The sequence below is a fragment of the Microtus pennsylvanicus genome, chromosome 13 (genome assembly GCF_037038515.1).
Source record: "Microtus pennsylvanicus isolate mMicPen1 chromosome 13, mMicPen1.hap1, whole genome shotgun sequence".
NCBI lineage: Eukaryota > Metazoa > Chordata > Mammalia > Rodentia > Cricetidae > Microtus > Microtus pennsylvanicus.
Window position 1 is genome coordinate 73215387 of NC_134591.1, and position 18817 is coordinate 73234203.

General features: G+C 50.3%; 1 protein-coding gene across 1 annotated transcript in view; it reads right to left on the reverse strand.

Annotated features, from left to right (window-relative positions):
• The window catches only part of Fhad1 (forkhead associated phosphopeptide binding domain 1), a 114421-nt gene that overhangs the window by 75052 nt on the left and 20552 nt on the right, over positions 1 to 18817 (reverse strand). Inside the window, exons 3-7 of the mRNA XM_075944925.1 lie at positions 14351 to 14612; positions 12994 to 13103; positions 9686 to 9928; positions 3218 to 3305; positions 1469 to 1599 (exon numbers count right to left, since the gene is read on the reverse strand). Coding sequence (XP_075801040.1) covers positions 1469 to 1599; positions 3218 to 3305; positions 9686 to 9928; positions 12994 to 13103; positions 14351 to 14612 — 834 coding nt within the window. The remainder of the gene's footprint in view (positions 1 to 1468; positions 1600 to 3217; positions 3306 to 9685; positions 9929 to 12993; positions 13104 to 14350; positions 14613 to 18817) is intronic.

An 18817-nucleotide genomic window follows, 5' to 3' on the forward strand; every position in this document is an offset into this window, starting at 1 on the left:
CACCCCAATCGCACACCCACGTTGAGCAGGGGGGACAGCTGGTGTTTGGCAGGCACACAGATGCGTCAGGGGCTCCGGGTTCCTGCCTCTCTAAAGATCTGAGATCTCAATTCCTTTTCGGAAGCTGGCAATCCGCATCATGAGAAAAGCCCATCTTTGAAGAGCTGGGTAAGGGAACAGGTGTGGGATGCCACCGGAGACTGGGGTGGCACCAAGGGCTGCATCTGGTTGTTTCTCAGGTTGTGACCACCTGGCAGCGGAGGGAAATGCAGCCCTCCCTTTGGAGGGGACTGGGTAGCAGGCAGCTGGAGCGTAAAAAGATGCCCTTTATCCCACCCAGTGATTCCACATAACAATCTTTCCAGTTTTAACTGTCAGCTTGCCTGGGAATAGGGTGAGGAATGATTGACCTGGGCTGACCTGTGTGTATGCCTATCGGGGGAGGTTTTGTGATTCTTAACGGATGTGGGAAGACCCAGCCCATTGTGGTGGGACCACTCCCTAGGTAAGGGGTCCTGAACAGCATGAGAGAGGTAACAACGACAACAAGCAAGCAGGGTCTGTGGGATCATTCTCTCTTTGCCCTTGACTAAGGACAGGAGGCTTCCAGTCCCTGCCTTGACTTCCCCTCAGTGGTGAACTATAGCCTAGAATTGTAAGGCAAATAAATCTGATGAATCCTTTCTTTCCTGAGTTGCTTTTTTTTTCTTTTTCTTTGTGGGGGAGTCAAGATATTTTACCTCAGCCACAGAAATGAAACTAGGGCAGAATGGACATGCTTGTGAGTTAGACTCTGCATGATGGTAATTCTGTTCTCGTGCTCACTGTTCTTTGGAAAGCTGCACGGAGGGGGCTGGAGAGATAGCTCAGTGGTTAAGAGCACTGGCTGCTCTTTCAGAGGACCCAGGTTCAATTCCCAGCACCCACATGGCAACACATAAACACCCCAGGGGGATCTTGCACCCTCTTCTGGCCACTACAGGTGCTGCACTCACCTACCCGTGCAGACAAGAATGTTTAAAAAGAAAACAATTCTTAGAAAGAAAAGAAAAGCCATAGGGAATCTGGCTCTCTATGTTGGTCTGTCGAGGAGGACATTTTAGGATTTAGTCTTCGGGCAAGTCCTCCTTGTGTGCTTGGACCCCATGCTGCGGGAGGAGGCTGTGTTGTCCAAAGTCAAGGTTAAGAGAAGTGAAGAGAGGGGCTGGAGAGATGGCTCAGAGGTTAAGAGCATTGCCTGCTCTTCCAAAGGTCCCGAGTTCAATTCCCAGCAACCACATGGTGGCTCACAACCATCTGTAATGGGGTCTGGTACCCTCTTCTGGCCTGCAGGCATACACACAGACAGAATATTGTATACATAATAAATAAATAAATATAAAAAAAGAGAAGTGAAGAGGGACATGCCACATGACCGGTGTGGGTCCCTCATACTGAGCACTCGGGAGACGGTGACCTGGACACTCACTCTGGAGCTCAGGGCTTCCAGCTGGAGATCCTTCTCCTTGTTCTGATTCTTCAGTTGGTTCACTTCCTCCTTCATCTGCTGAACTTGCTCATTCTGCACTGACACATTTTTCTGTAACGGTGTCACCATCCCTGTTTCGAGCAAACCAAAGACACAGCGAGGATTACTGTCATGGCTGCCACTGAAGACCCCAGGAGCTGGAATGCGGCTGAGACCATGTTGTGTGGCCCTTTCTTCCACACAGAATCTCTTCCCAGAGGAGGAGATGCTCTTCCTGCCTGTTGCCCGGCTAAACATTGATGTCTGACTTTCCCTTACTCTCTTTTTTTGTTTGTTTGTTTTTTGAGATAGGGTCTCTCACCAAGCCCAGAGCTTATTAGTTGTATGAATCCCAGGGATCCTGCTGTCTCTGCGTCCCCTGTGCAGGGATTACCAGTGTGCACCACCATGCCGACTTTTAACATAAGTTCCGGGGATTGAACTTGGGTACCCTTGCAAATACCTTACCGACTGAACTGCTTCCCTGGACCTCTGTTCTGGAATTCTTGACACTCTTCCCTTTCTCTCTCCTACTGCCTCTATCCCCTCTGGTATTGAGAACACACTGCGCTCTGCTTCAAATACCCCAGTGGCTTCCTAGCACACTTAGAAGACAATTCCCTGTGGGATTTGGCTCTGCCTTCTTCTCTGACACCCCCCCCTCACAATTTTCCTTTCCCTGAGACTCACCTGCTGCGCCTTCAGCAGAGCTAGCTGGTTCCTACCCCAGGACCTTTGCATGCACGGCTGCTAACAGCACTCTGTTCCTACAGGGCTCTTCCTGCGGACACATGTGGTCTCCTTTTCCTTACTCCCGAAGCCCTTCACCACCATGCTGGCCCATGTTGTTTTCTTTACAGCATCATTTAATCTCCCAGATGCTTGCTTACTTACCGATTTGACTGTCATTGCGTCACCCTTGTAGGAACTGATTATGACTTGCTCAGGGTTCTCCTCCCAGTAAAGTACTATAGGGGTAGATGGATGGGTGGGTGGATAGATGGGTGGGTGGATGGATGGATGGGTGGGTGGGTGGATGGATGGATGGGTGGATGGATGGATGGGTGGGTGGGTGGGTGGATGGCTGGCTGGATGGGTGGATGGGTGGATGGATGGATGGATGGTTGAATGGGTAGAGATAGGTGGATGGATGGGTAGATGGATGGGTGGGTGGGTAGATGGATGGGTGGATGGATGGGTGGATCCATGCTAATTAATCCCTGTGGCTGGCAAGGTGGCTTATGAGTTATCTGTCTCCTCTCCATATTCTTCAGCATGGAAGTACCTCAGTTGATCAGTTGGTAAAATGTCTTTACTTGGGCTAAGAGCCCATTAAAGGAAATGGTTCTCTGGGCTCCAGGCCACTCAGCATCTTTGTTCTCCCTGAAGAGATGGGTGCTAGCTAACAGAATATGTCTACTCAGATGTTGAGTGACTTTGGTCACAGGATAGCTGACTTTGAGGTGGTCCCTGGGCTAAAGCTGGCTGGTAAACACACATCTGGGGAAGACCCCCAGTCACCGATAATATGGCCTGAGGGTTGCTAAGAACTCTGAGGCTCTGTCCAAGCTCAGGGAGCAAAACGTGGTGGTTGATTGGTGATGTCTGCCAGGGCCACAAGAGTGAGTGGTGGGGTAGGGAGCGTCTCCTAAGCCTGACTCCAGAAGAGCTCTCCTGATGTGATGGTGTGGTCTCTCTTTAAGTTCTCACCTTCATTCTTCAGCGATGCAATTTCTGAGTTGCGCTCAGCCAGGGTATGACTCAGCATCTGGCTATAGCCTTTTTGAAGGGCACTGATCTGTGGGAGGAGGTGGCACACAGTCAGAGGGCAGCCGGCCCAGATCCAAGACGCAGGGCTATTTCCCAAACCTGTGCAGAGATTCTGATGTGTCACAGGACATTGTTTTGGGGCTGACAAAGGTGCCGCTGCCCTGGGATATCTGTCCTTTAATGTGCATTCTTAGGTGGTTGGAACTCTCAGAAATAGACCAGCCCTGGGGTTCCCGTCAATCATCACTGGCTAGTCTCAAACTCACAGAGATCTGCCTGCCTCTGCCGTTCTCAAGTACTGGGACTAAAGGCGTGTGCCGCCATGCCATGCCTGGTCCTATCTCAGCATTTAGTTCTGTGAGTGTGGTCATGCCAGAGTGACTTTTCAGGGCTGTGGAGAGATTTTATAAGCTAATAGCCTTAAAAGCTCTTAGACAATGCCCGTGATTATATGATTATCTCGTGCTGCTTTGGCTTTAGCTTCTTTTTTTTTTTTTTTTTTTTGGTTTTTCGAGACAGGGTTTCTCTGTGGCTTTGGAGCCTGTCCTGGAACTAGCTCTGTAGACCAGGCTGGTCTCGAACTCACAGAGATCCGCCTGCCTCTGCCTCCCGAGTGCTGGGATTAAAGGCGTGCGCCACCATCGCCCGGCTGGCTTTAGCTTCTGATTGCTTTGGAGGAAGGAAAACAGACTATAATACTTTTGTGTATGCTTGTGAATCCGTCTAGACAAACTTAACTACCGGGTGACTACAGACCGTCACACCCTGTCACAGTCCTGGCATGAAAAAGACAAAAGGGCCGGTCCCGCTCCACCCATATGGTGGTATTGGTGGTGGGGTGACAGGACGCTGCACCTGCATCTGACCACTAGATGGCGCCACAGGCCTGCGTTGGACTTCCCGCTGATTTCAGAAGGACAAACGTCATAAGTGGATCTTCTAGGTTTTTTAGTTTTTTCTTTCCTTTTTTCATATTATTTGTGTATGAGTATACGCCTGTATGTATGTCTGTGCACCACATGTATCTGTGATGCCCTCGGAGGCCAGAAGAGGGCATTGGATCCACCTGGAACCGGAGTCACAGGCTATTGTGAGCCACCCTGTGGGTGCTGGGAACTGAACCCTGGTCCTCTGCAAGAACAGCCTGGGTTCCGCCGAGCCATCTCTCCAGCCCCCATATATATTTAATGCACTATCTATGTGGGAGTCGGGGAGGAGAAGCGTCTGGAAACTAGAAAGGGACCGTGAGAGGGGAAGGTTCCTTTATGTGGGAAATGACCGTATAATTAAATCTCAGTGAATGTTAAGTATGCTTTATATAAACCCCAATGCGTCATGAATGGCTAGATTGGACCAACCATAGGCAGCCTCACGGTCCTCATGAGGCTGTTAGGAGCCGCTGTTCAAATTCACGTCTTAGTAGCAGATGGCGCTCCTGAAGGCTTCTCACATTTTCACCCATTTTACTATTTCCAGTGGGTTTCGGGTCTGCTTGGCTCGTGACGCCCCTTTACCGCTCATTAATTCTTACTTTGTAAATTTAAATCCCCTTTACTTCTTGTTTGGATTAAGGCTTCGCCCCAGCCCCTGGCATCCATATACCCAGAGAGTCTGGAATGTTTGGGTGGAAGTTCCATCCCAAGCCCCCTCCTCTGGGAGTTGCCTCAGTCCAGACTCCACCCCGGAGAAAGCCTGCCAAATGGTGACCCCTCCCCAGAGATGCACAAGACCACTCCCACAGTGTATTTAAACAGCAACCCAGAGACCAAACACATGGTTTTCTGATCTTCCTTCCCAGCTCCTCTCTGGGGGGCTAGAAGGCCACCCAGGAGTGCTGGTATTCATTAAACCTGAGCTTTTTCTAATTTGGTCTGATTGTATTATTGTGTCGGCAGAGAGGCTTATTGGGACGTAAAAACTTTTCACTTTTTAAGAGTTCTTATTGTGTGAACTTAAATCTTCTAATAAAAAATTTTAAGTAATGAAAAAAAAATCAACGAGGGTAAATGCCAGTGTGTGTGTTTTGGGGGGGGGCACAGGCTGTATCCCTCACCATCCTTGGAGTGACACACCCGAATGTGTGCTTTGGAAACTGGAGGGTGAAAGGGACAACTGGAGCAGGAAACCAACCAATCACTGAGCATCCTGACTCTGAACCCAGTCAGTAAAAGAAACACTCCTTGGATCTGAGACCTGGGCCAGGGGGAAAATATCTTTATTCCTGAACCCAGGACTAAAGACATGTGCCCTGACTCTGAAACCAGTGTCAAAGAAACACACTTTGTCTCTAGAATCAGAGCCAGTGAAAGAAATATGCCCTGGTCTTAAGATTAGAGTCAAAAAGCTAAAAAGGACCAGTGAAAGAAACACAGTTTGGCCATGAAGTCAAAGCCTTCTCTGCCCCTGACCAACTAAACTAACCAATCCCTCTTCTCCCTGGGAAAACTCCGCCCCCAAGAAACCCTATATAAGCCTCTCTGTTCAGGTAGAAGCCACATTTATCCCTCCCTGGCAGAGGCAGCTACTCTCCTGGACTCCTCCTTCCCAAACTCCTCTTTCTCAAAAGAGTCTTGGGTGACAACCCTCAGACTAGAAGAACTGGCTGGGACGCTCCCCTACGGGGCCTTGAGCATGGCAGAGCAGCACAGAAGAACCTTGCAAGGATGCTCCTTAAAGGGGGCTGAGCAAGACCGGGCAAAAAAGGTAACAACTTTTTCCCAGGAGCCAGAGGAGATTGCTACATTTCTGCAGATGCTTCCACTTTAGTGGAGTGTTAGCCAAAGAACATCTTGGGCTGGAGAAAAGGATGCTGCCGTAAGGGGTCAGAGCTGAACTTGGCTATATTGGCTCTCCGGAAGAAGAGCAGGATTGCTATATCCTGCTGGGAGAGCATCCCCGACTGCACCTCAGCCACAGGTAGCCTGGCTTCCCAGGAGTCAGGACACCTGTCCTCCAGGGCTGAGCTGTCCTATTGCGGCTCCGGCCTCCAGAGCTATCCAATTGCTGCTCTAAGTATAGCCTAGCTTCCCCATACGTCAGGACATCTCTGCAACGCTACAACTGTAACCCATTCTCCTACATAAACCCCGGATGAAGACAACTCACCTCTTTCTGCTTACTGTAAAAGATACCTGCAATTAGAAATAAATGTTTCTAGGGGTTTCAGAGATAGCTTAGTGGGTAAGAGAGCTTGCTGCTCAAGCATGAGGATCCGAGTTCGGATCCCAGCACCCACATGTCAAACAACAGTGTCAACACACAAGCCTGTAAGCCCAGCCCTGTGGTCCCTGGGGCTTGCTGGCTGCCAGTCTAGCTCCAGGCTGAGCGATCCTGTCTCAGGGGAAGAAGACTGAGTGGGACAGGCCTGTGCACCGGTTCACAAGTGCAGGCAGACACTACACACATTCAAAACTAAAAACAAACATTTCTAATTCTCAGTCTAAATCTTTCTTGTGCAGGACACCAAAGGCATTCTCTAAAGATGAACTTGTGGCCGAGATGGGAAGGGATGCCCCTGAGAGTTCGAGGCCATCAGATGGAAAATATTTCTTTTCAATCAAGCGCCACAGCCCCAGGGTCTCAAATTGCAAACAGTTTTCAGCCGTCTTCATAGCCTTCATTACCCAAATAAATATCCAGATTGTCTGTCATTGGCACAAGCCCCAGGATGTTTATTGCCTGGTTAGGCTGTGTAATAAAACGGGTATTGGATCATAAGAAAGTTAACAGCGCGAGAAGAATGATTGCCGAGAGGTGATAACCAGCGCGCTAATTAGCGCAGGCGCAGAAAGGCAAGCGTGGTCTAGTGGCACGGTGGCGGATGGAGCGCGTTGAGAGCAAATCGTTAGGCACGCGCTTTCAGGAGACTCTTCATTAATCAGAGCCATTCATTAACCTGCCGTGCAGTTTTGACTTCTGCCCAAGGATTCTGCTGGCAATAAAATAGTTCAGACGCTAAAATAGCTCGTGGAACTGGAGTTGGATTAAGATCCAGCGCATCTTTGGGTTCAGACAGGCTGTGACTAAATACCTGAGAAAACCAGCTTCGGGAAGGAGGGTTTACTTTGGCTCACACTTTAAGGGAGCCGTGGAAGAATGATGTTTACTGGTTTGCTCTTGCTCAGCCTTTTCTTTCTTTCTTTCTTTCTTTCTTTCTTTCTTTCTTTCTTTCTTTCTTCCTTCCTTCCTTCCTTCCTTCCTTTCTTCCTCCTTCCTTCCTTCCTTCCTTTCCCCTCCCTCCTTCCCTCCCTTCCTTCCTTCCTCTCTTCCTCCCTTATTCCTTTCTCTTTTTCCTTCCTTCCTTCCCTCCTTCCCTCCTTCCTTCCTTCCTTCCCTCCTTCCCTCCTTCCTTCCTTCCTTCCCTCCCTCCATTCCTACGTCCATTCCTTCTTCCCTCCTTCCTTTTTTTTGAAGCAGGGTTTCTATGCACAGTCTTGGCTATTCTAGAATTCACTCTGTCGATCAGGCTGGCCCTGAACTCACAGTGATCCACCTGCCTCTGCCTCCCTAGTTTTGGAAATAAAGGTGTGTGCCACCATTCCTGGATCCTTGGTTTTTCGAGACAGTGTTTCCCCGTGTAACAGTCCCAGCTGTCCTGGAACTAGCTCTTGTGGACCAGGCTGTCCTCAAACTCACAGGGATCCACCTGCCTCTGCCTCCCGAGTGCTGAGATTAAAGGCGTGTGCCACCATGGCCTGGCCTCAGACTGCTTTCTTTAGAACCCAGGCCTACCAGTCTAGGGATAGCACTGGCACAGTGAACTGGACCCTCTCGGTTAATCATTAATAGTTTATGTACACAACCAATGTGGCCACACATTATTTCTTTCATATTTTTTGTATGTATGAAGGTGTGTATGCAGGTGTATGTATGCAGATGCATGTGCAGGCGTATTTTTGCAGGTGTGTAAGCAGGCATATGTATGCAAGCGTGTATGCAGGCATATGTATGCAGGTGAATATTCAGGCATATGTATGCAGGTGAATATGCAGGCATATGTATACAAATGTGTATGCAGGCATATGCTTGCAGGTGTGTATGCAGGCATATGTATGCTGGTGTGTATGCAGGTGTATGTATGCAGATGTGTATGCAGGCATATGTTTGCAGGTGTATATGCAGACATATGTATGCAAGTGTTATGTATGCAGGTATATTCATGTGTATGGGTATATATGTGCATGTAGAGGCCAGAGGTCAACCTCAGACCTTATTTTTGGGGAGTCACTGACTTCCCAAGGGCTTCTTATTGGGGCCTGGGGCTTGCCTCTTTGACTAGACTGGCTGACTGAAGAGGCTGAAGGCCTTGTCGCTACCTCACCAGTGCTGGCATTATGAGTGTGTACCACCATACCTTGCTTATTTTAAGTATTTTTAATTAGAATATTTTAAGAATTTCATATATGAGTACTGTATTTACATAATTTCCGCCTCTCCCCTCCTTTTCCAAGTCCCCCCGTGTCCCACTCTCTCTCATATTCCTGACTTTTTCATCTCTAATCATTATTATTACATCTATACAGATATGTACTATAAATTATTGCTATATAATATATATGTATGATATCTATATATCTATAAATCTATATAACTATATACATCATACTAAGCCCATTTAGTGCCGCTTACAGGCATGCGTGTTTCTGGCTGACCCCTCCATTGACTGATTGTTGCTCTTTATCTAGACGTGGGGCCTTCTAAGAGTTTCCCACACATACTGCATGCCTTGCTCTTTTCCACGGGCCTGGGGATCAAAGTCTGGTCCTTGTGTTTGCACAGCAAGCACTGTAACAGTTGAGCCATCTCCTCAGCCCAAGTGCTGTTACCATAAAACAAGAATTTGGATCTAGTCCCCAGAGACTGGAAGCTTCCTGGTTAATGGAGACCGTCCAATGGGGAGTTCTCATTTGATGACACTGCCTGTTACCGAGCCAGCGGCAACCTTCAGGCCTTGAGGAGGTGTTGGAATCGGATGGGCTGGGAATCCCCATCCCTGGGCTAACTGCCCGGAACTCTCTTAGACTGGGGCATGCTGGGTGGGATGGGCAGTCATTAATGCAAGGAAACCACGCACTGGGATAGAAAGAAGCAGCTGGGATGAGGGTGTGGGGTCAACTGGGCAGAGAGTTCTGCAACCTCCAGTGAGCTGCGCAAGCTCCAGCAGCTCCTGGGCGTCTCTGGGGCTACCACAGTCTTTCTGTGGGATGTATCAGAGAACCATGACAGCCCTAAAGAATGTTCCCCAGGACCCAACACATGCTGTCTTGGGAAGTTAGGCCCCTGGTGACCTTCTGCTCCTTACCTCCATGATGTCCTAGATGCCCCTCTTCCAGCTCCTCCCATCTGTACCCCGGGCTCTACTCTGACCGTGGGAACTCTGAGCTCTGGTGGACTTGTCTCCGGTCCTACCTGGCTTTTCATGTCCTCAATCTCCTTCTGCCTGGGATCGTCGCCTTCATCTAGGCCCTGGAACTTCAGCGTGCCCCTGTCGCTCTGCCTGGCTGCGGCGGCAGCGGCTGTCTCCGATAGTCTTTGACTCAGGTCGGCCAACTCACCCCGCAGGTTCATTATCACGACATCTTTGTATCTGGACTCCATTTCAAAATCAGAGAGCCGGTTGACCTCTCTCCCCAGGAGCAGGATGATCTCATCCTGTGTGCAGACAAGAGGGAGGTTAGTAGGGGTGGCTGTGGGTGGTAAGCTGGGCCTGTTTCCACAATATGGAGGAACCATGGGTGTCACTCTGGGGAAGGTGGGAATGGGGGAAGGTAGGCAGAAGGGCAAGGAGGAATTTACAAACTCTGTGTCTCTTGGAAGGCCGCAGAGAGACTAGAGTTGGGTTAGAATCACACCCTTGTACCTAGGTGCCTGTAATGAAGCCTCAGAGGCACAGAAACTTCCTTTACCCAGAAAAAAATGCTTTCACGTGGTAAACAGCAACCCTCCAGGGTTGTCAGAGGGCGAAAGGTTTCTTTATAAACACTCTGTGTGGTTGCTTGTGAGACCCGCATCCAGAATGTCGGAGACCCAGCAAAGGAATTAGAATGGCATTCAGTCCCAGCACATTCTGACCACAACAAGGGTATTAATTTAATACTTTTTATGTATTGTGGAGGGGTCATTTTTTTCCTTTCCTCTCTCCTGAAATTCTCTATGTCCTCTGGAAGCCCCCGTGAGAGCGTACTCAGGGAACTGAGTCAAGAAACAGTGGAGTGCCTGGTGGCTTCTGAAAACACTGGGATGTGTGTGTGGGGGTGCTGCCGGCAGTTTCCCACGGGAGGAGCCAAGGCGACATCATCTCCCTAGGAGAACCAAGTGACCAGAGAATTCTCCCTGTTTCCCCAAAGCAGGAGAGAGTAGCCTGAACCCCTCAGAATGTCAGACAGACCGGAAAACCAGAATCCTAACTACGTACATGTCTAGGGACGGAAGATGTCACAGGCGTGAAGGAGCCTGCTGGCATTGCCAGCTGCTTCCACGTCTTTCTCTTGTTAACACTTATGTCGCAGCTTCTAATGTACTCTGCTGTCCCAGACAACCCCTGCCTCATCCAAAGCGAGCCACTTGGGGCCTCTATGTTCAGCATAGAATATGCTTGGTCATTATTCATGGCACAAACATTTCTTGGGTGCCTACTGAGAGCCTGGTTCTGTACTGGACCCTAGATATAAACAGACCTTTATAGGTATGGTGTCCAGCAATGGCCTCTGTGTGTCTGGTGAGGTCCCTATGCCCCCCTTAAGGAGTGTCACGCAATCCGTTCATGTGGGTCTTGGTAGTACTGAGTGTCAGTCAAGTCCCTCCCTCCCTCTCCTTCCTCCTCATGTCCCTGTGACCCAGGCTGGTCAACCACGTTTTCTCAGAGCCCCTATGTACGAATTTTAAGATGGCGGCAAGGGTCTTGGATAATGGACTTTAAGTACAGAGGCTTGAACTTGGCCACAGTCATCCTGTCCAGCACAGGAAACTGGCCTGCTGGAGAATGTCGGACGGCAAGGGGGACAAAGAGTAGAACAGGCTAGTATTCCAATGACGTCACTGAAGAGCCTAGATCCAGTTACACCTGAAGCTTGTCAGCCTTTCAACTGTCCAATAAGATTGCCTAATGAACATTTTTTACCTGGTTGTTGATTGTTCCTTGTCCTTAGAGGCACCTTGGGAAATCAGGGCATAAACGGTGCGAAACAGCGAAAGTTACTCTGTTTTCATTTTATTCCCAGCTTACAACTGTGGTGGGCTAGACATGGTGACTTTGTGGCTTTTGTCAGCAGGTGATGTTTCTTCTCCTGTCCACTGAGTCTCAGCCAGCTTGTGACTCCAGCGCACAGATGGAAAGTGACTAAGATACAGTGAGTGAGCTCGGAGTAAGCGGAGTGGACAGACGGACGGATAGACGGAAGGTAGTGGAAGTGGTACAGAGGGAGGGAGTTCCAAGTGAGCAGTCAAGGTACAGCAGGGTCCGCCATGGCACATGGGGACCTGGGGGCTGCTGTGCCAGGGAGAGACTGCCTGCAGAGAGCTTGCCATTTCCACCGTCTGGCTGAGGACCCAGACCTACGTATGGCTGCTACCGCCTGAGACCGCCAGCCCCGCGATTGTGCATAAGCTGCAGGACACAGGCAGAGGACCATTGTGCGAGTCAACTCGTAGGAGATGGGGGAATGGTGGTGGCTTCTTTTTACCACTGGGTTTCGGGGTGGCTTGCTGCAGGATGACAGACTAGTGACGGTGTCCTCAAGGTGGTTTCTCGTTTTTCCACAGCACCTCATGGTCTGGCCTCAGGACACCAGCCTCAGAACTGCCTCCTAGCCCTAGCTACAGAAATCTCAGGTTGTGACCCAGTGTGGGAGGAACCTCCTGTTCCTGTTTCCCACACGCAGGACCTCCCTGGGCTCTGACCCTGGTCTGTAAGGAAAGTGAGGCATTGGCGGGCTGTGCTTTGTTGTGGCCTCTTCATTTGGAGGCAGGGTCTCACGTAGGCCAGGCTGGCCCCGAGCTTATTATACAACTCAGGATGACCCTGAGCCTCTCATCCTCCTGGTGCTACCTCTGAGTGCTTGGGATTACAAGTGTGCCTTACCTGCTTGCCTTATGCAGTATTGGGGACCGAAGCCAGGGGGACCCTCCTGCATGTTGGTACCTGCATGGTAGGCGCAAGCCTTCTACTGGCTGAGGCGCACCTTCTCAGGCTTCTGTTTTGTTTTCAAGCTGTGGCTAGGTGGGGAGTGGTAGTTTCTAAGCTCAACCATGCTGATTCCCTTAAGGGTTCAGCCTCTGACCTCTCCTCTCCTCTTCTCTAAGGCATCACCTTGGCTCAGCTGTCCCCAACCACGGTTCTCACTCCCTCCCACCAGTATGGGTGTGTTTTTCCCACCGCTGTACAATCACTTGGGGCTGATTGGGTGTGTGAGAGAAGTGTGCCAGACCTGGATGCGAATCTAGTTCTACTCCTTGCACTGTACGCCTTTGGGCATGTCACTTAACCTCTCTGGTTTGAAGTTTCCCTAGCAGTAAATCTGTTCTGCAGCCTCCAAAGGCAGAAGGAGCTGAGAGTGTCATTAGGGGCTCAGCCTGGCTCATAGCAGATGCTCAGTAAACTGTCTGTGGACGCGACTGTCCATTAGATAAGAAGTGGTTCCTTGAAGAAAGGACACAGAGAAGAGGTGGCCTCTGGCTGCTAGAGCACCATGTCCCCCTCCCCCTCAAGGCCCCCTCACCTTGTCTTGCTGGCCCAGGTCCTGGTCCATGAAGATCTCGGTGGGAGGTATCGTCCCCGAGAGTCCTTCGGCCATGCATTGCTCTGACAGTTCCATGGCGCTGGCCCACACTGTGTGACATCCACAGAGAACAAGGCATGGTGGGTTCCCAAGCCTGGAGGGGCCCCATGCCTGAGCCGTCATCATGGTTTCCCCTCGAAGGTCACCTTACTTTCCATTCTCTGAGATGCTGCCCCAAACTCACCGCACAGAGCAGGGTGGCTCCCAATTCTCTGTGGTCTTCTGGCCTCAGCCTTCTGAGTTAAATGCATAAGCCATGCACCTTGCTCTGAAGTTTATATTTTCTCTGGCTTTGATTATTATTATTATTCAAACAGGGTCTCACTTTATAGATAGCCCTGACTATATAGTCCTGGGATACTCTCTGTAGATCAGGCTCGCCTCAAACTCACAGAGATCTTCCTGTCTCTGCCCCCAGAGTGCACTGCCGCCATGCCCAGCCTTTATTATTATTATTTTAATTTGTGTATGCCTGTGTGTCCCTGCGCACATGTCTGGGGGAGGGTGCATGTGCCTCTGTACATACTAGGCAAACACCCTACTAACTACATCCCCTGCCTTCTCTATTTAAGTAATCATGTTTTTAAAATAGCATTTCATTTATTTACTTATTTTAAAGATTTATTTTTTATTATGTATACAGTGTTTTGCCTGCATGTATGCCTGCACACCAGAAGAGGGCGCCAGATCTCATTACAGATAGCTACAAGCCCAACTCTGTAGACCAGGCTGACCTTGAACTCACAGAGATCTGCCTGCTTCTGTCTCCCAGTGCTGGGGTTAAAGGTGTGTGCCACCACCACCAGCTCAAAACATTTTAAAGACTTATGATTTGATTTGATGCACATGAATGTTTTGCCTGCATGTATGTCCATGCAGCCCATGAGTGTTGTGCCCGAAGAGGCCAGAAGAAGGTGTCAGATGGCCCGGAACTGGAGTTAGAAATGCTTGTGATGTGGGTGCTGGGAATCGAACTCAGGACCTTTGGAAGAGCAACCAGTTCTCTTAACCTCTGAGCCATCTCTCCGGTCCCCCATTTCATTCATACATGTGCCTGTACCCCATGGCATGTGTAAGGAGGTCAGAAGACAGCTTGGGGGTTCTGGGAATCAAACTCAGGTTGTTAGGCTTGGTAACAGCCCCTTTACCTACCCAGCCCTCTCTCCTCTCTACTATTGTGCCTTTTACAATGAGTTATAGTTCATGTTTAGAATCAGAGAAAAGCGAAAAGCAAGGGTGATCTATCTTCCTGGCTTTAAGCGCATGCTGGAGGTCACCGCCAGAGCCTGGTACATACCTTGCTTGATGACAGGGGACTTGGGATCCATCATGAAGGAAAACATCTTCCCGTTGGCACTCATGGGCCGCTGGAAAGGGGCAGGCGGGACCATGGTGGGCCTGGGGCAACCCTGCGACCAACTTCTCTGCATTGTTGCTGGCCGGAAGCCCTCGTGGAAGTGCATGTGGGGTGGCGAGGCTGACTGGTGTGGCTGCTGTGTGGCCTGAGGTGGCTGTGGCATTGGCCAAGGTATTGGGCCCATCATCCATGGGTAGGAGACCTACAGGGCAGACAGGAGGCTCAGAGGAGGTGGCATTCAGGGACGTCACGGTTTGTCTTAGACCCAGCTTGTGGGTCACTCCCTTCAGGGAACCTTCTTGCATGCTCCTCAAGTTTGGGACAGTGACCTAGCCATGGGACACTAGAACAACATCAGACACTGCCAAGAGATTCCCCATGTGTTTGTTCATTTAGCACATCCCTAACAATGATGCTGAGGCAAGATCATGTAGCAAAGATGTGAGGATCCAGCTGCTGTTCAGGCCTCAACATCTGCAGGCCTCCTCCTCCTCCTCTTCCTCCTCCTTTTCTTCCTCCTCTTCCTTCTCCTCTCAGACACTGACAGACACCTAACAGTGACCCAGGGGCCAGCGTCTCTAACCTGAAATTGAGTTTACATCAAAGGGGGTACCGGTGGCCATACTCCCTCCTTCCCACCCCTTCCCTGCCTCCTGCCTGGCAACCTGAGAGCCTGGCTGCGGGTGTGTGCTATGAAACCTTCCCGCCCTCATGGGCCTCGATTCCTCCCTTCGGAGCCTCCACTAGGCTGTCAGTCTCTTGGCTCTGGGGCCTGAACTCTGAATGTCCATGGTGTTTAGTAAACTATTCGAATGCACTACATACCTGCAATGATCCATCTCAGGGCCCTCTGGCACCGTCATCCAATACTTGTGCATGTGACTTCTCCCAAGCCAATGACATAGCACCTAACTGCTGTCTCTCTCTCTCTCTTTCTTTTTAAAGATTTATTTATTTATTTATTTACTTATTTATTTATTTATTATGTATACAACATTACTTCCATGTATGCTTGCATGCCAGAAGAGGGCACCAGATCTCATTATAGATGGCTGTGAGCCACCATGTGGTTGCTGGGAATTGAACTCAGGACCTCTGGAAGAGCAGTCAGTGCTCTTAACCTCTGAGCCGTCTCTCCAGCCCCTAGCCCCGAACTGCTGAACTGATGGTGTGTCACCCTGCAGGGACTAGGACTCCCCCCTCTCGCATACCTACAATGTGCACCAGGCATGGCATGCTGGACGCAAACAGGGGCATGGAAGGAAGGGTGAGCAGGCCACTGAGAGTCAGGCCAGCTCCAGGGACTCCCAGTTGATTCTTCCATCCATGTTGTGGTCCCTCTATGGGTCCCAAGGCTGAGAACTCAGGGGTCAGTGTGGGATACTGCCCCATCCACCTGCATCCTCAACCTCCCGAATACCTGTTCCCAGCAGGAGCTTCTTAGACACCCCGAATCTGGGACCCAAAGAAGGTGTCTGTGGCTGCTTCAATGGAGGTGCTGGCAAGAGCCTTGCCCCAGGAGAGACGTCAGGATCTCTCCTCTCAGGAGAATCCAGAGTGGAACTGACGCAAAGCTTGTAATGAGGCTTCTCCCCCGTGTCTTGTCATTCAGTGATGACGGCAACAGGGCTGTGGTCTGCTGCACTGGGCTCCCCTATTCCCACAGCAGGCCTTGGATGCATCGATGAGTCACCCAGGCTCAGGGAACACGAGAGGGCTCACAGCCTCTCTCTCGCCCCGCCTCCCTGCCCACCACTAGCTTTAACCTCTTTCCCTGTGTTCTCTCTCTCTCTCCCCCTGTGTGTGTGTGTGTGTGTGTGTGTGTGTGTGTGTGTGTGTGTGTGAGTGTGTGTATGCGTGCATGTGTGCATCCATGCCCTACCTCTGTCTGTCTCTTGCCTCCCTCTGGGAATACCCATCACACTGTCCAAGTTCCAAGCTCTGCTGAGAGCTTTGTGGCCCCAGTATTTCCAAAGCTGTTATCTCTTTTTTTAAACAATGACCAATGAGGAGCAGGCAGCCACTTCCTGACTGGAGCTTGCTGAGCCCTCTTCTGTCACGACTCCATCAAAGGAAGACTGTCCCCTGCTCAGGGGCCTGACCTGGTGGGAAGCAGGTCGAGGACCCCCGGCATCCCAGAATATTCTTAGAGCCGGTAGGAGAAAAGTATCCAGGGAAACTGAGTCACCTAGGAATGCTACTCCGCTGACCCACTTTGAGTCTGCTGTCAGGAAGGGGACATTGCTGAGGTCTGTTCCTGGCTGGACTCTCTGACCTCAGGTTTTTTTTTCTAGACTGTTCTTACTGAATTAATAAGTGTTTACTGAACGTGTAGGCTGAATACATCTCAGGCGAACCAACTGCGAGAGTACTGGGTGATGAGGAACGTCACCTCCCAGACCACAGGCAGGGCCCACTCGACATCTCTGGGCCCGGGGGTTTCTGGGCAATTCCCCCTGTTTATGGGAGGAACTACGTACCCGGCAGGCACATCTCCTGACTTGACTATAAGGACTGGTTCAAGGAGCGTGGGCTCTAAGCAGGGCTGGGTAGACTAGGCTGGGCCCTAGGGTCTTCTGCTACAGTTGATTCTTTGGGCTTGAGCACATAGCAACCCCAAAGGAGGAGAGGAGAAGTGGGGCTCCTAAAGACCGTAAACAAACAACCATCCAGAGGACAAAGACGGGTGTGATGGAGCATGCTTGTAACCCCAGAACTTGGGAGGTTGAGACAGGGGACGGGAAGAACATGAATTTGCTGGCTGCATGCACAGAGAGCCTGTCTCAAAGACTGCACCAAGTCTGCCCCATCCTAAGCGTTTCTAAGCACACACAGGAGTAGTGTTAAGCACAGCCTTCAAGCTGCTGGGGGCCGTGTCTTACAAACCCGAAGCTCTCTTCTCCCTCCTCAACTCCCCTTTCCTGCCTCTTTCTTTCTCTTTGAACCTGACTGCTCTGGGTACCTCATAGAAGCTGAGCTCCTTCTCTGCTCAAATATGGGCTCATGTAAATGATTAAAAAGACTTAAAAAATATGTATGTCTGTGTTATGAGTTCAGGTGCCTGTGGGCATTGGAGGCACTGGATCTCTGTAGAAGTAGTGACAGTTTTGGGCACTGATGGGTCCTGGGGACTTGGGTTCTCTGAGGGAACAGCCCATACTCTTAACTGCTGAGCCATTTCTCCAGCCCCACGTGAGTTGTTATATGATTGGCTTATTTCTCTTAGCACATTGCCCTCAAGAGCTAAAGCATTGTAGCAGGTGTCTGTGGTGAAGTCAGATGGGGCTGCTCTGTGTTCCATGTTGTCAGACCCCAGAAAGGTCCCCTCCACATTCACACGTTCTAAGCAGCGGGCGTGCACACACCCCATACTCACACATGTTCTAAGCATGCACACTCCTGAGGGCTTGCCTGTTTTCAGTCAACTTTTAATCTAGATGAGATCTGGGTGGCACCTCAGATGGGATGTGAGGTTTCATAGCCTTAGGATTATGCACACCCTAACTTCAGAGAGAGAGAGAGAGAGAGAGAGAGAGAGAGAGAGAGAGAGAGAGAGAGAGAGAGAGAGAGAGAGAGAGAGCCTTTGTGGCTACACAGGGGTCAGAAATCAATCTTAGGGCGTCTTCCTCAATCACTTCTCCATCTTAATTATTTTTTGAGACAGTGTTTCATACTGAACCTTGCTGTTTTGGTGATACAGATCACAGCCCATGGGCAGTCGGTCTAGTTGGACCAGTGAGCTCCAGGTTCAGGGAATGACCCTGTCTAGGGTAGAGAGTGATGGAGGAAGATATTCAATGCCACCCTCCGGCCTCCACACACATGGGTGAGTGCATCTGCACACACATGCATAAGCCACACCCTCTCACACTCGCCCCCCCCTGCCCTGCAAGACAGTGATAGATAAAACATTAACAGTGCAGAGGCTGAGTGTCGTATCCGCAGCCACTGTGTCTTGAAGCGCAGTATGGGGAAGCCGGCATCCGATTCAGCAGGGAAGTCTGGTAGGAGTCAGGGTTGTTGATGGACAGGGGAGGTCCCATCCCTTTCACATCTTATTTCACCCTTGTCTTAATCATAAGCATAAGCATGAATCCTACCAAGACTTAGGTTGTAAACTCACTTATGTGTCAGCTGTCACCATGAGCTGAGGTAGGGATGGCAACATTTGGTGAGACTCAGTGCCATCCGGAAGTCACAATAGTGAGCATTGAAATGAATACTATTGTAAAGGACACACTGTACCGTCTATCGGTAACTTCCGTGGTATCCGTGCAGGCTTCACCCTTCTCCAGAGCTACTAAATAAACAGTCTGACAGACTGCTGGCTGAGCCCAGCGCCTGGGACGGTGCCTGGCACTCACTGATGGTTTCTGCAGTCCACCTGGACCCACACTTGGCCAAACA